Source organism: Cyprinodon tularosa, unplaced genomic scaffold (assembly GCF_016077235.1).
Source record: "Cyprinodon tularosa strain WSP-4 unplaced genomic scaffold, ASM1607723v1 ctg492, whole genome shotgun sequence".
NCBI classification, from domain to species: domain Eukaryota; kingdom Metazoa; phylum Chordata; class Actinopteri; order Cyprinodontiformes; family Cyprinodontidae; genus Cyprinodon; species Cyprinodon tularosa.
This window is the reverse complement of record NW_024039221.1, coordinates 5,787-18,800: the sequence shown is the minus strand read 5'-3', so window position 1 is coordinate 18,800 and position 13,014 is coordinate 5,787. Positions and strand designations below refer to the sequence as shown.

Genomic DNA, 13,014 nt, shown 5'->3' with positions numbered 1-13,014 from the left:
GTATGTCAAAGTGAGTGAAACTTTGATAATCAGCATATCACAACATGACATTTGTTACTCCAAGTCAACATACAACATTTTATCGGCCTAACCCAAGATTCAGCAAGCCGACCTACTGGACACAGGGGAAAATAGTGATTTGCCTAGTAATATTTACATGTAATGGTGCTGATTTACTCAGTCTTTTACTGCACTGATCAGTAATGATTTGTTGCTTTATTTTAAGACAGTGATGATTCAGTTGCACAATTTAAGTGCTGATTCATTTAGACTGGTGCTGAGTGGAGTTTCACTGTCTGGCTCACCTATTGTACGAATCGCGCTGTTTTGCTTGTCCTTAAGCTAAAGCTGTGTGCTAGAACAAGTCAGTGGAGGAACAAATAATGCCCTGATTCGTGCAGTGAGTGAATCACACTGAAACCAATGCTGTGTCACTTACTATTACACGACTCCAATTAAATGAGATGGATAGACATGGTCTGGAATAGAAAATAGAATGATTCATGCTATAGATATCTGGAAATGTATCTTTAAGATCTGAAATTCGATTGTCATTTTCACTTGAGTTAACAAAATTGCAGTTGCCAGATGTTAAAAATAAGATCATTTGAGAAAAAAATCTTTGTGATCTTTGTTACATTGTTACCTGTAAGGAATGTAAAAGGCTGAAGTTTTTATGATTAGCACACCTAATGTCAATAAACCTATGCTTATTGCTTGTTTTAAATTTAAAGCAACAGAAAATAGTTTAAGCTCAGTGGCACATTCAGTTTGCCTGAAGAAACTAAGCTTATTGCCCAGTTTAACTGTAAAACCAAAAATTTAGTTTTAATGATTTGATAAATGAATCTTTACACACAAAATTTTTTTTTTAGTTCATTCAAGTAATCCAGCTCAGATGCCACACTAATAACTCCACGGCCCATCACTACATTGATTCAGTGAGTCGTTAAGATGAAAGATGGTTTGTGATACATAAAATACTAAATTTAATTAAACAGAGTTTTTAAATATAATGCCAATTTCCAACACATCATCTCAATACACTTTACAGAGACTATTCAATCAGATCATAAAATCTGATTGGAATAAAGTTTCTAAGAAAAAACAACAAAAATCAACAAAGTTACCTTTACTATAGCTTTTGTATCTTTATCTTCCTCATCTCTGAATTATGGATGCTTTGCATATATTTCAGTTGAAAAACAATTGCTTCACAAACTCATACATAGGTAGGAAGTTTGTATTTTTACCAACTCATGTTGGCCAAGTTTTTTTTTTTTTTTTTTTTTTGAGGAACTAATCAATACAATTAAGAGAAAACCACAGACAGAACAATGAAGCACATTAATATATGGTGCATTTAAATCTTGTGTTTTAAATTAAAGGGGAAGCCAGGGCATATCACATGATATGTTGCAGTACTAGGTGATAACTACCATGCTAATTGTGAAAGAAATTAAAATCATAACCTTATTAATGTAGATTTGGATGTGGCTGGTATGTGTAAAGCAAAGATTGAACACTTGAAATTTTGAGAGATTAGATGAACTGAGATTTAACAAATTCAGCCCCAGATTCTCCACAACTGCCATACATTTTTCTTTTAGATAACTATTAGAAACCTTGATAAAGGTTACATTTACACTCGGGATAATGCTAGATAAACAGCCAGTTTGAGAAACATCTATTCATGTTATAATATGATGCTCACATTTTGTCTTAAAACAGTAAATATAGCTCAGGATACCTCATAAGATGTGCTAAGGTGGTAAACAGATTTGCTGCCCCTCTTAAGTTATTCATTTTTTTTACTCCTCATCAAATACTTTATCAGATCCAAGTCACTGATGACACCACACCTTGAAAATTTTGTTCTGCATTATTTTGTACTTAAATCAAAAGTAGACAACAATAATGCTTTAAGACATGAGGGAAAAAATAACACCATAATGTATTTTAGTTTTAACCATATTTTAACCAATATTTATTACTGAAATCTGCCAATGAAATACCAGATTGTCCCGAGGGGAACAACATAGCTGATCCGTTTTAAAGACAAAGGAACTTATTTCATAAAACACCTCAAGCCATGTACTTTCATGTGACAATACATTTTTTGTTAAAATGCCTTCTATGTGTTGACCCCAAAAAACTGAAGTAATTACAATGATGAGGAACAAGACGACAACGGCTTTTAGGGTTTTTTTCCAAGTTCAAAACAACTGAACTTAGGACATCACTGATCAAACTGGCTTGGAAGAAGATGCAGATCTGATGTCCTACAGTAAGTATTGGAAACATTTGCTTATCTGTTAATGCATACTTTTTCAAAGACTCCTACAGCTTCTTCATTAAGTTAGTTTCTCTCCAACACTAATTGTAAGCAACTGAAGATATACAGATTAGATGATTTAATAAACTGCAATGATTCTGTGTTTGAAATAATTTAAACAAAATATTTCTTCCTACTTTTCTTGTCCTTCAGTAACATTATTTTGCCCTTTCACCCTGCAGTGTTTGATTACAGTTAATTTACCAATTATGTCTGAATAGATTTTTTTCTGATATGCTTACCCATCTTGAATAGACCTGAGGGGGTTTCTGTCCCCTGGCAAAGTTGACGGGATTGACAGAATTAAAGAATGAAGTCTTCTTTGAAATGTCATAAAATTCTATTGTTAACCCTTGTATGGAAAGCTTTTAATTAGAAACTTTTAAAAGCTAAATTATTTCCCCTCCTGGTGGATTTAAATTATTATTTTAACTGAAACATTTTTCAAGTTTTTCTTTTTTTTCATGGAAACCTGGTACCTTTTGAAAGATAAGAAAATATTGTAAAAAAAAACAAAAAAAAACAATACAGTTAAACATAGAATTTATTGATTTTCTTATTCTATTTTAATTCAAAAATAGAATGAGGGAAATAATTTATGTCCTTCTTTATTATCAATAGAAACACTGTTTATGAAGGAATGCCTTAACACAACACGAAACATATTATTACAGCAACTAAACTATATTTATGATTACCAAGTAGCTTAAATAGCATGTTTCCACTCTTCACAGTTCCATTCCGTGCTACTGCCCAATAACTTTTGACCTGGAAAGTAGACCTTATTGTGAGACAAAAAGTCTTCATCACATAAATTTATATTCGCTAATGAATTCAATATTTATTGTTACAAATTTTTTTTATATCCTACCATGGTGTTTCCAGTAATAAATTCACTAATGGTTGCCAAAATATTCCAGGGCAGTTTTGGCCAATATGCTAGATTTAATACAGTTACATACAAGTTAAACTACTATTGGCTTTTAGGACAAACTAAGCAGGGCTGTGTACAGATTTCCTTGGAAGCAAAATTAATTCTCACAAGATTTCAATCACAAACCTCTTAAAATAAACCTTGTCAGAGCCCAACTAGATCATTATGCTCGATATAGAAATGGTTCAGACAATACTATTTCTTTTTTTTTTTTACTGAGGAAAAGGACACGATTTGTGTCTTTGTGGATGGTAATATGTCTGTGCATTGCTCCTGACTGGATTTAGAAAGAGTTTGATTTATCAGTTAACTTCCCTACTTATGAAACTAATAAAGAATGTGATACATCTCAGCTGTTACTCCTGCTCTGATTGGCTAAAACCTCAACATTGGAGGCAGGTACACAATAAGCTTGAAGAATTGTACTGAATGGGATTCCCTTTTGCGAACACTTCCTGCATGAGGCTTTCCAGATTGATACCAATTAGAATTTGATTGAACTACATGTCTCAATCTGGTTTATGCCAGATTTATTGTATAATTACTATGTGATACCCTGTGAAATAACCCGTTTTTCTAAATGTTAAACCCAGTGTGATAACACTATATATATATACATCTATAAAAACACCCATGTAAACACCCTGTGCAATATAATCCTGCTATTGAAAAAAAGCTGGCTACTAGATATATCCCATGCACCTTTTTCTTTCTTTGGCATATTCTTCTTATCTTTTGACGATTTGAGCTGATGTAACGAGTACATTTCTCCACTGTAAGATCACTAAAGTCATTAAATCAATATAGATTCAAATCTTATCAGTTAAATCGATAGATATAGAATTTTTTTTCTAAATGTTTCAATCAGATCCAATCCCATCTAATCTCAAATTGGATATTTTCAGCTTTCAGCCAAATTTCATGACTGTGTTTTATGCAAAATATTGATACTACTAGTATGGACATCCAACAACAAATTAATCAGTCATTTTAGCTAATGGCAGCTGTAAGGATGATGGAAAAATCTTTTTTTTTTTATCCTGGTTGAATTTGTTGATCTTCAGGAATTTTATCAGAATTGATTTAGAATTGGAAAATCTTTTTATTAATTGTTTGTTTTTTTACACACCCCTAAAACTAAGCAGTAATATATATTAGCACTACTGCTTAAGGAAGAGTTATAAGAAGTGGAAAAAAGAGATGCTCCATGACATAGGCAGAGTCGATGAAACACAGATAGGCAATGCTTTTATTGAAAAGAAACTGACTGATCATAAATCATGGTGCTACACTTGTAATCCACACCACCTAAGAGCAGCAAGGAGCAGGTAGATCTATTCGTTAAAGGATGCTTCAGCCCCAGGCTGCCAGACACAAGGAATTACCCAAAGCCAGCCCTATGCCCTGTACAGAGTAGAGACTGACATTTTTTTGGGAATCCCACGGGTCACGGGATTCCCGTGGGATTCCCGTGGGATGGGAGTCAGTATTAGTAACGATCACGGGATTGGGATGGTACAGGATTAAACATTAACGGGAGCAGACGAGAGCGGGAGCAAACCAATAGTAACTTCCGCTCTGAGTTTTTCACCCGCGCTCAAAAACAACAAGAATGGGAGTTGTGCGGGAGCGGGAGTCATTCTGGATGGGAGCAGGATGGGAGTGGGAGTAATTTCACCAGGAGTGGGACGGGACAGGATTTAGATTTCTACTCTGGCCCGGGACGGGACACCATTTTTTTCTGTGGGAGTGGGACAGGACAGGAGTGAAAATCCACTCCCGTGTCAGTCTCTAGTACAGAGGTAGTTCATGGTAGACACACAGAAGTGGCAGCCCTCAGGACAGAAGCACAGAATAAGTTGTGGAGAAATGAACTACCCTGACCGGATTTAGTCAGACAGGCCAAGCCTGGAAACTGATCTCCATGTCTAATCCCCAGCAGCTAGACCATGCAACGCCAACATGGAGGACTCCCCTGCTCCCCTACCATTCCGTGCAGCCACCAGCTCAATGTAGCTATTGCTATTGGCATAGAAAGGCATGTCAAGTGATAGGGCTCTTTATAATAAAAACAGATTCTTCACCTAAAAGTCCAAAAGAGTATTCGTATTCCTTGAAATATGTTTAATTTAAAACAATCCAGCAGGGGATGAAAAGGAAAAGTTTTTACTTAACATCTCACAACCTTGGGGATCAACACCATGTTATGCAAGTCGTCTCAGTTCCACATAATCCTCTTCCTTTTTTGCTTATAGGTCCACTTCTTCTCTCTTTGCCTCTCCCGCTTCCCAAAACTCTGTGTCCTGCATTTTGAAATGTTCTGTCAATTTGATTGGCCTAGCTGGTTGGTAGTTAATTAGCCCCACCCACACCTCAACAGATGACTGTCTTAGACCATGTTCAGAAATTCACAGTGGATTAAAAACTTCTCTTTCAACCAAATTTTATGAATTAAGAAAATATTTTTATTTGATATATACTGTAGTATTCTATCTATCTACCTATATATATTTTTTTTTTATTTGAAAGACGAGTGAAATCATCTTAATTTACAGAAAAAAAGCCTGAAAACATCACCAACATTATTCTAGATGTAGCTAATCTATACAGTTATTTATGTTGTAGAGCAAGAAATCATTTACATAGTTTTGTCGTTTATTGAATATGACTGTATATATGTTATTAATGTGTTTTTATTTATGTCTTACGCAGATCACCAGTGAAACAGATACCACTTCAACAGCATCCTCACTACGCCATTAAGGATGTTCATTACGCATGGCCTGCCTTCACAATTTATTCCAATACTTCTTTGTTTATTATTTCCTACTGACCCTTCATTCGGATATACACTGAGAAATTGTACTATACTTTACAAGGAGAGCCCCTCTTCTGATGTTTACTTTGATTGTGCCTACCAGGAACTAGTGACCATTCCTACTAGCATTCCCAAAGATGCAGTTTCAGTCCAACTATCAAATAATTTGATTCAGAAAATTAACAAAGAGGATTTATCTGAGATGTCAAAGCTAAGAATTTTAAATCTGGGACACAATCAGATTTCCTCTGTGGAAGATGGTTCATTCAATGACTTAGTTTCACTTGAAACACTTACCATGGGCGATAACAAATTAGTCAACCTAGAGGCTAACATGTTCCAGGGGCTGTCCAACCTTACAGTGCTTGACCTCAGTAACAATTTAATTGAGTTCATTCACAACTGTTCCTTCCAGTTTCTGACCAGGTTACAAACTCTGGATTTGCAAAACAACTTCATTGGTCAAGTTATTTATATTCAGCCCATCCTACAGCTACCACAATTACAGATACTTAGCTTAAAAGGATATATGAATTTTACCTTTGAGACCAAAGACCTCACCCTAAACTTCTCCTCAAGTCTGAAAGAGTTTGCTATTTCTGGTTGTAACCTAAAAATGTTCAGTATCACAACTCCAGTTTTTCCTTACCTTGAAAAGATCAACCTTTCTGCTGCTGGACAATATGATGTCCTTAAATGGAACATACCTGACAAAACTATACTCAGACATGTAAACACACTGTTTCTTGTTGAACCTGTGCTTTCCTTTAAAGGAGTGCACAAGGTCCTAAAGAGCTTCCAGTCACTGAGACATCTCAGACTGCAATTCTTGCATGAGTGGATTAGGGATGGATTATTGTCCGCAGTTTGCAAAATACCAACTCTGAGGAAGCTTGATATTTACAGCATTCTACATGGTTCCACATCAAAACTTGCCCCATGCTCACAGCTTACAGAGCTTGATCTGTTTTTTACAGAAATAGATGAACTGTCAGAAGGCTCGGTACGATCAATGAGGCAACTGCGTTCCCTAAATGTGAGCACCAACCAGCTCAGCAAAGTGCCATATGACATAAGAAGCCTCTCTTCACTTCAAATCTTAAAATTAGATAACAATATTATTTCAGATTTGAATTGCGATGATTTTTTAAACACAACACAACTTATCGAGCTTTACCTTCACAGTAACCGCATTGGCAAACTTGAAAGATGCGTCTTAGAGAATCTTAATGAACTAAAGCTTCTAAATCTAAGTAACAATCAGCTGAAGGCTGTTGGAGAGACCTTTCAATTTTCCCTCTTTAACCTAGAGATCTTGGATATAAGTGACAACAAACTATCTTATATTGACTATGGTTATTTTCAAGCGTTGGGTAATCTAAAAGTTTTAAATGTGGTTACAGATACAATGGGGAGAGTGAAACATAGATCATTTCAGGAGCTGAAAAACCTGGAAACTCTTAATGTATCTCTTTTTCAAATTGAACCCACATTTAGGGGACTAAACCATTTGGAAAATATGACAATCCATTTATTTGCTGGTGATGAAACTCTTCAATCAAATGGGAATAGATTTTTTTTCAACATAAAGTCTTTGAAATCACTCAGTATGATCTGCAAAGGCAACAAATATCCCATTTTGTGCAGTTTACCAGTTAGACTGCTTAAGACTATGAAATATTTACAGGGTTTTAGGGCTGTGAATGTTAATTTAAAGGATCCAAATAATGACACATTTAGGTTCAACAAACACCTCGAGAGCTTGGCTCTAACAATGACTGATTTGTCAAATTTGGATTCTGACCTCTTTCACCCAATCCCACATCTAAAGACTCTTGATCTCTCAGAGACAAATATAAAGTCTTTGGATTTCTTGAAACTTGCCAATCTTTCTGCACTTAGATATCTGAAAATGACTGGCAATGATATCAATGTGATTGATGATGCAGTCTTCCAATTTCTCCCTTCTCTAACATACCTGAACCTTAGCAACAACCCATTCACATGCGACTGCTCGAACATAGGTTTCATTCAATGGTTAATGAACAACAAGCAAACACAGGTGGTAAACGCACATCAGTATAAATGTTCCTATCCATTAAACAAGCAGGGAAACTTATTGCTAGACTTTGACATCCAGTCTTGTTGGAAGGATTTCAGCTTTGTCTACTTCATTTCTAGCACTTCTCTGGTTGTTCTTACTCTTCTTACATCTTTTATATATAACTTCCTGAGATGGCATTTAATCTACACCTTCCACCTGTTCCTAGCCTATCTCTATGAGAACAAAAAAAAGAAGCAGAACAATCATAATTTTGACGCCTTTGTGTCGTACAACATCCATGATGAGCACTGGGTTTACAGAGAGTTGCTTCCAGTGTTGGAGGAAGAGCAGGGCTGGAAACTCTGTCTGCACCACAGAGACTTCCAACCAGGTAAACTTTGGTCTAAACTTACTTGTTTTTTTATATCAATAAAGCCTGAAATTACTAGGTTAAATATTGTTCTCATCAATCAGATTTATAAAAATTATCTATTTTGGAGCAACATGTTGAGCACTTACTACTTTCTATCTATCTTTCTAACTAATTTGTTCAATTCTGAGAGTTACTTTACACTATTATTTTTGTATAAAATAAAATACTTTAATATCCTTTAAGTAAAACAGTAATACATTTATTTTAGCAACACAATTGTACCACCAAAGTGTGTATACGGGAAAAAAAAAAAAAAGAAATACTAATGTCCGACATTTTCTGGTTCGCACAGGTAAACCTATCATCGAGAACATTACTGATGCCATTTATGGCAGCAGGAAGACTATCTGTGTCATCAGCCGAAACTACTTGCAGAGTGAATGGTGCTCCAGAGAGATCCAAATGGCAAGGTATCACTTTTATATACAATTCCATTCAATTCAAATAAATAAATATCTTTATGTGAATTAAAATTTTGAGAATGCAGTGGAAGTCTCCTCCTACTGTAGAATATAGATGTTGACCAACATTTTTCTGGAGTGTACAGCAACTTCTGGATTTATTGACAAAAGCCCCTTCGTAAAGTTAAAATATAAGAGCTGAAGTGTGCCCTACAGAAACAACAACCTTAGTACCGTAAATAAAACCCATAAAGAAGGCTGACAAATTTTAATTGGTGCACATTCTGACTAAGTGCAAAAAGTCATTCACTGATGTGGATATTCTTAATTAGGCTTTGGCAGTCATGGTGAAATCTGTAATTTGAGACCATAGGAATAAGGCCAAATATCTACCTTGGTCGGAACTACTGTAATCAGGCACCCTTGCAGGGAATCCTGAATGGTCAGGCCACCCATATGAATTTCAAAGAGATGTATTTGACCTTTACTCCAAAGAGTGAAAAAGAGGAGAAAAGATTAAACATTCCAACAAGAAGAAACCATCCAGAGGACTTATTAAACTTTATGATAGTGGGATTCTTTTTGAAAAAAAAAATGCAGTTTAGAGAAACTGCATTGTTTTATTATTTGAAATATTAATTAGTCATTCAGTCAATGAATGACAGTTTCCATATATCTTATCTAGTTCCTGCACAAATGGGAAAAAGCATAAATTAAGGTGTATCAACATGAGTTCTCCTCTGTATGTCTTCTTGTAGCTTTCGTCTCTTTGATGAGAAGAAGGATGTGCTGATTCTGCTGTTTTTGGAGGATATCCCTCCTCATCATCTCTCTCCATTTTACCGAATGAGGAAGCTGGTGAAGGAACGTACCTACCTTAGCTGGCCTCAGGCTGCACAACACCCAGGGGTTTTCTGGCAGAACGTCAGGAGAGCACTGCCGGCAGGAGATGCTGTCACTGAGAACACAGACCTGCTGACTGGACCAGAAGGACACAGAGATATCTAACAGAGCTGTAAAAAAGCTTAAAGGTATAGTGGAGGATGTTCTTTTTCCAGAAGGATCGTCAAAATAAGTGGTCCTAATAACTGTCAATCATTTTAGTAATATATTTACATAAGGCTGCCCTATGTGCTCGTACCCACTTTCACTTATCAGTGGTGAGTCTGACATAGTGGAAAAACTGCAAATTCTTTTTTGGAAAGTAAGCTTGTATTAGTGATGCAAACAGCAGCTTTTAAACAGAGTGTGCTCGAGGAGAAATGGGCTCATGCATGCTCTGGCACAGTTTTGTGTATGTGCATTTCGTTTTGAAAGTGGAGAGGGTGGGTCTTTTAAAAAATTCACGAAAATCCTCCACTATACCTTTAAAAGAGAACTATAAAGAATAGAAGAACTTACATGCATATAGACAAAAAATGTCTTTATGACATCTTTTCTAGGTTTCCTTTCCTTAGTTTTCCTTTGTTTCCCAAGATCATCTGCACTAACCACTAATTTTGATTTCTACAGGTCCGATAAATGTAGTGCTGATGTGCTAAAAATCTGATTGCTGTAAATGTGTTTTTTACATCCAGTTTCTACCCGTCTTAGACAGTTTTAGGCCATGTATGATTGTTATCCAATTTCAGGTGCATAGGCTCTTGAATATTTAATTTTCTCAAAATGTTCCATCATTCCTATGGTTTAGTGGTAAAAGACTGGCTGTAATCTAAGGGGATCTGTTTTAAATCCTGCTAGCATCAGAAAGGATATCTAGTGGAAAATTGTTCCAAATTTGTAACAAATCATAATAACTTGCTTGGAGCGACTTAAAAAGGAGGAGATTAAAGGTCACAAATGATCCTTTTCAGCCATCAGATATAAATAAAGATGTAAGAGATGTTATACTTATATTGTTCGAAATCTGGAGTTTTATTCACTTTTTTACTTCCAAGGTTTATTTTAAAACCAATTTATACACGTTAAAAAGAAATTAAGAAAACTTTTACTGTAAAACACAATTAGTTTATTTAAAGGATTATCATGAGTAGAGTTGGCTAAGTTAAGAATATCCTGATTTGGATAACATGGGTTTATTAATCATTTAATTTAAGAGCAGTGTTACAACATATAAGATGTTCCACTATATAAGAATAGAATAGAACAGAATTCAACTTTATTGTCACCACACTGTCACAAGTACAAAGCAACAAAATGAACTCTCTGCATTTAACCCATCGCCTTGGAGAGCAGTTGGCTGCCATTGTGCCAGAGTGGCAGACTGTTAAACTCAAAACCTCTGGAGTCCAAGTGCAATGCCCTAACCACTAGACTGACACTTCCCTAATATCGGCTTGCCTACATGGGACTCGAGCCCCTGACCCTGAGATTAAAAGTCTCATGCTCTACTAACTGAGTTAACCAGGCTCAAAAACTCATTGGTTTGTACTTGTGATCTACAAACTGACCTCATTCAGTGTGTCTATTTAAGATTAAATGACATGCTGCACTATAATAGAATATATTGCTTAGGGTGTATTGCTTGGACAGCACATTGCAATTGGTAAATCTGTCTTTAATAGAATTTGTGTTTTTACCTTGTCTGACCTTATCCAGCTTTTTTCTGTTTGATGAGCAAAGAATAAATTAATTCCTAAGTTTTTGGAGGAGATCTTTCATCACCTGTCTCCATTTTACCTCATGAGGAAGCTGAAGAGGAAATGTACCTACCTGAACGGACACATGGTTGTCCAACCCACAGGGGTATTTTGGCATAGAATCCATAGATTCCGATAGGATGCTGAAAATTATCACAGAACTCTAATTCTTAAAAAAAATTCGAAGAAGTGAAATCTTTAGAAAGAAAATTAATTTAATTAATATATATACTGTAACAATTTTGGTTCTTGAAGATACAGTAACTGAGCTAATTAGGATCTTCACCTTAGAGTGCCTCACTATCACTAAACGGAAAGACCAAAAAATTTGTATTTATATGCTTTTTTAATACATGTTTATTACGAATATATATTGTAGCATTTAAAAGTTGTTTTTTTTATGTTAATAGAAGTATAAATTTTTTTTCAAACTTTTTCAATTGTGTAAGAATTGCTGGATCAGGATGATTCAAAAATCCCAAATTACTGAAGCATTTAATATTGTTATTTATCCTTTTCTGGGATACAGGTACATATCAATATTTTGGAATTTGTCATTTAATGTCATTTAATTAAAAGTACCTTTGCAAAAAGGTATTACACTTACTTTTCATTGACCACATATTACTGTATTAAAATATATTTTATTTTTTTGAATCTGATGTGCTATTCTAATATCAAATGTACTTTTTTATATGTAATTGGAAAATCATTCTACTTAGCAAAAATAAAGACTTGAAAACATTTACTTGTGTTATTCTTTAAAATGTGTTTCAGCTATGTTTTAGTTGTTGAAATCAATATAAGATTTACTTGACATGAAAGCCATAGTTACATTAGGTTATCTCATTCCAATAATCAAATATACCAAAGCTGATTAAACATTTCCAGACAAACTAAAACAATTGATTAAAACTTTATTATGTTTAAAATCTGTTTATTGGGTCAGTTAAGAGTGCAACATATACTGTAAGGTTTCGAATCAGTTTTGATCTACATTTACTTTGAAATTAAATAAATATAAAGTATTCCAATTAGCATATAATTCAATTCAAATTCATAATTTTTGCTTACAGACAAGGCCAATAGAAGCGATTCCAATTTTTTTTTTTATTGAACACACAAATTTGGTAAAAGACAGTCAGAAATTTCTGTAAATAAAGACATTATTGTATGTAGGTTTGCATTACTGGAATGAGTCCAATCTCCACAGTTCCTGGTCATATCTTTATGAATTCCTTCAATGCTGGTTGGTATCTCCTCAATCTCTGTGTGTAAATAAGCAAAATTAAGCAAACCATTTTGTTAGTGATTTTATGCACAAGTAAAACTACACAGAAATATTACAAGACATCCCTGTGCATCTTGCAGAATCATACATTTATTAAACATGCAAGTCCTCCTCCTGGT

The 13,014-nt window shown here is 34.8% G+C and overlaps 1 protein-coding gene across 1 annotated transcript; it reads left to right on the top strand.

The window, feature by feature from the left end:
* The first annotated feature begins 2,215 nt into the window (after positions 1-2,215).
* LOC119794792 (toll-like receptor 13) lies at positions 2,216-11,984 on the top strand. Its single transcript, XM_038302504.1, has 4 exons — positions 2,216-2,287; positions 5,982-8,522; positions 8,857-8,974; positions 9,724-11,984. Exons 2-4 carry the CDS (start codon positions 6,035-6,037, stop codon positions 9,971-9,973), a joined length of 2,856 nt encoding a protein of 951 aa, XP_038158432.1. The 5' UTR covers positions 2,216-2,287; positions 5,982-6,034; the 3' UTR covers positions 9,974-11,984.
* Positions 11,985-13,014: the final 1,030 nt, after the last annotated feature.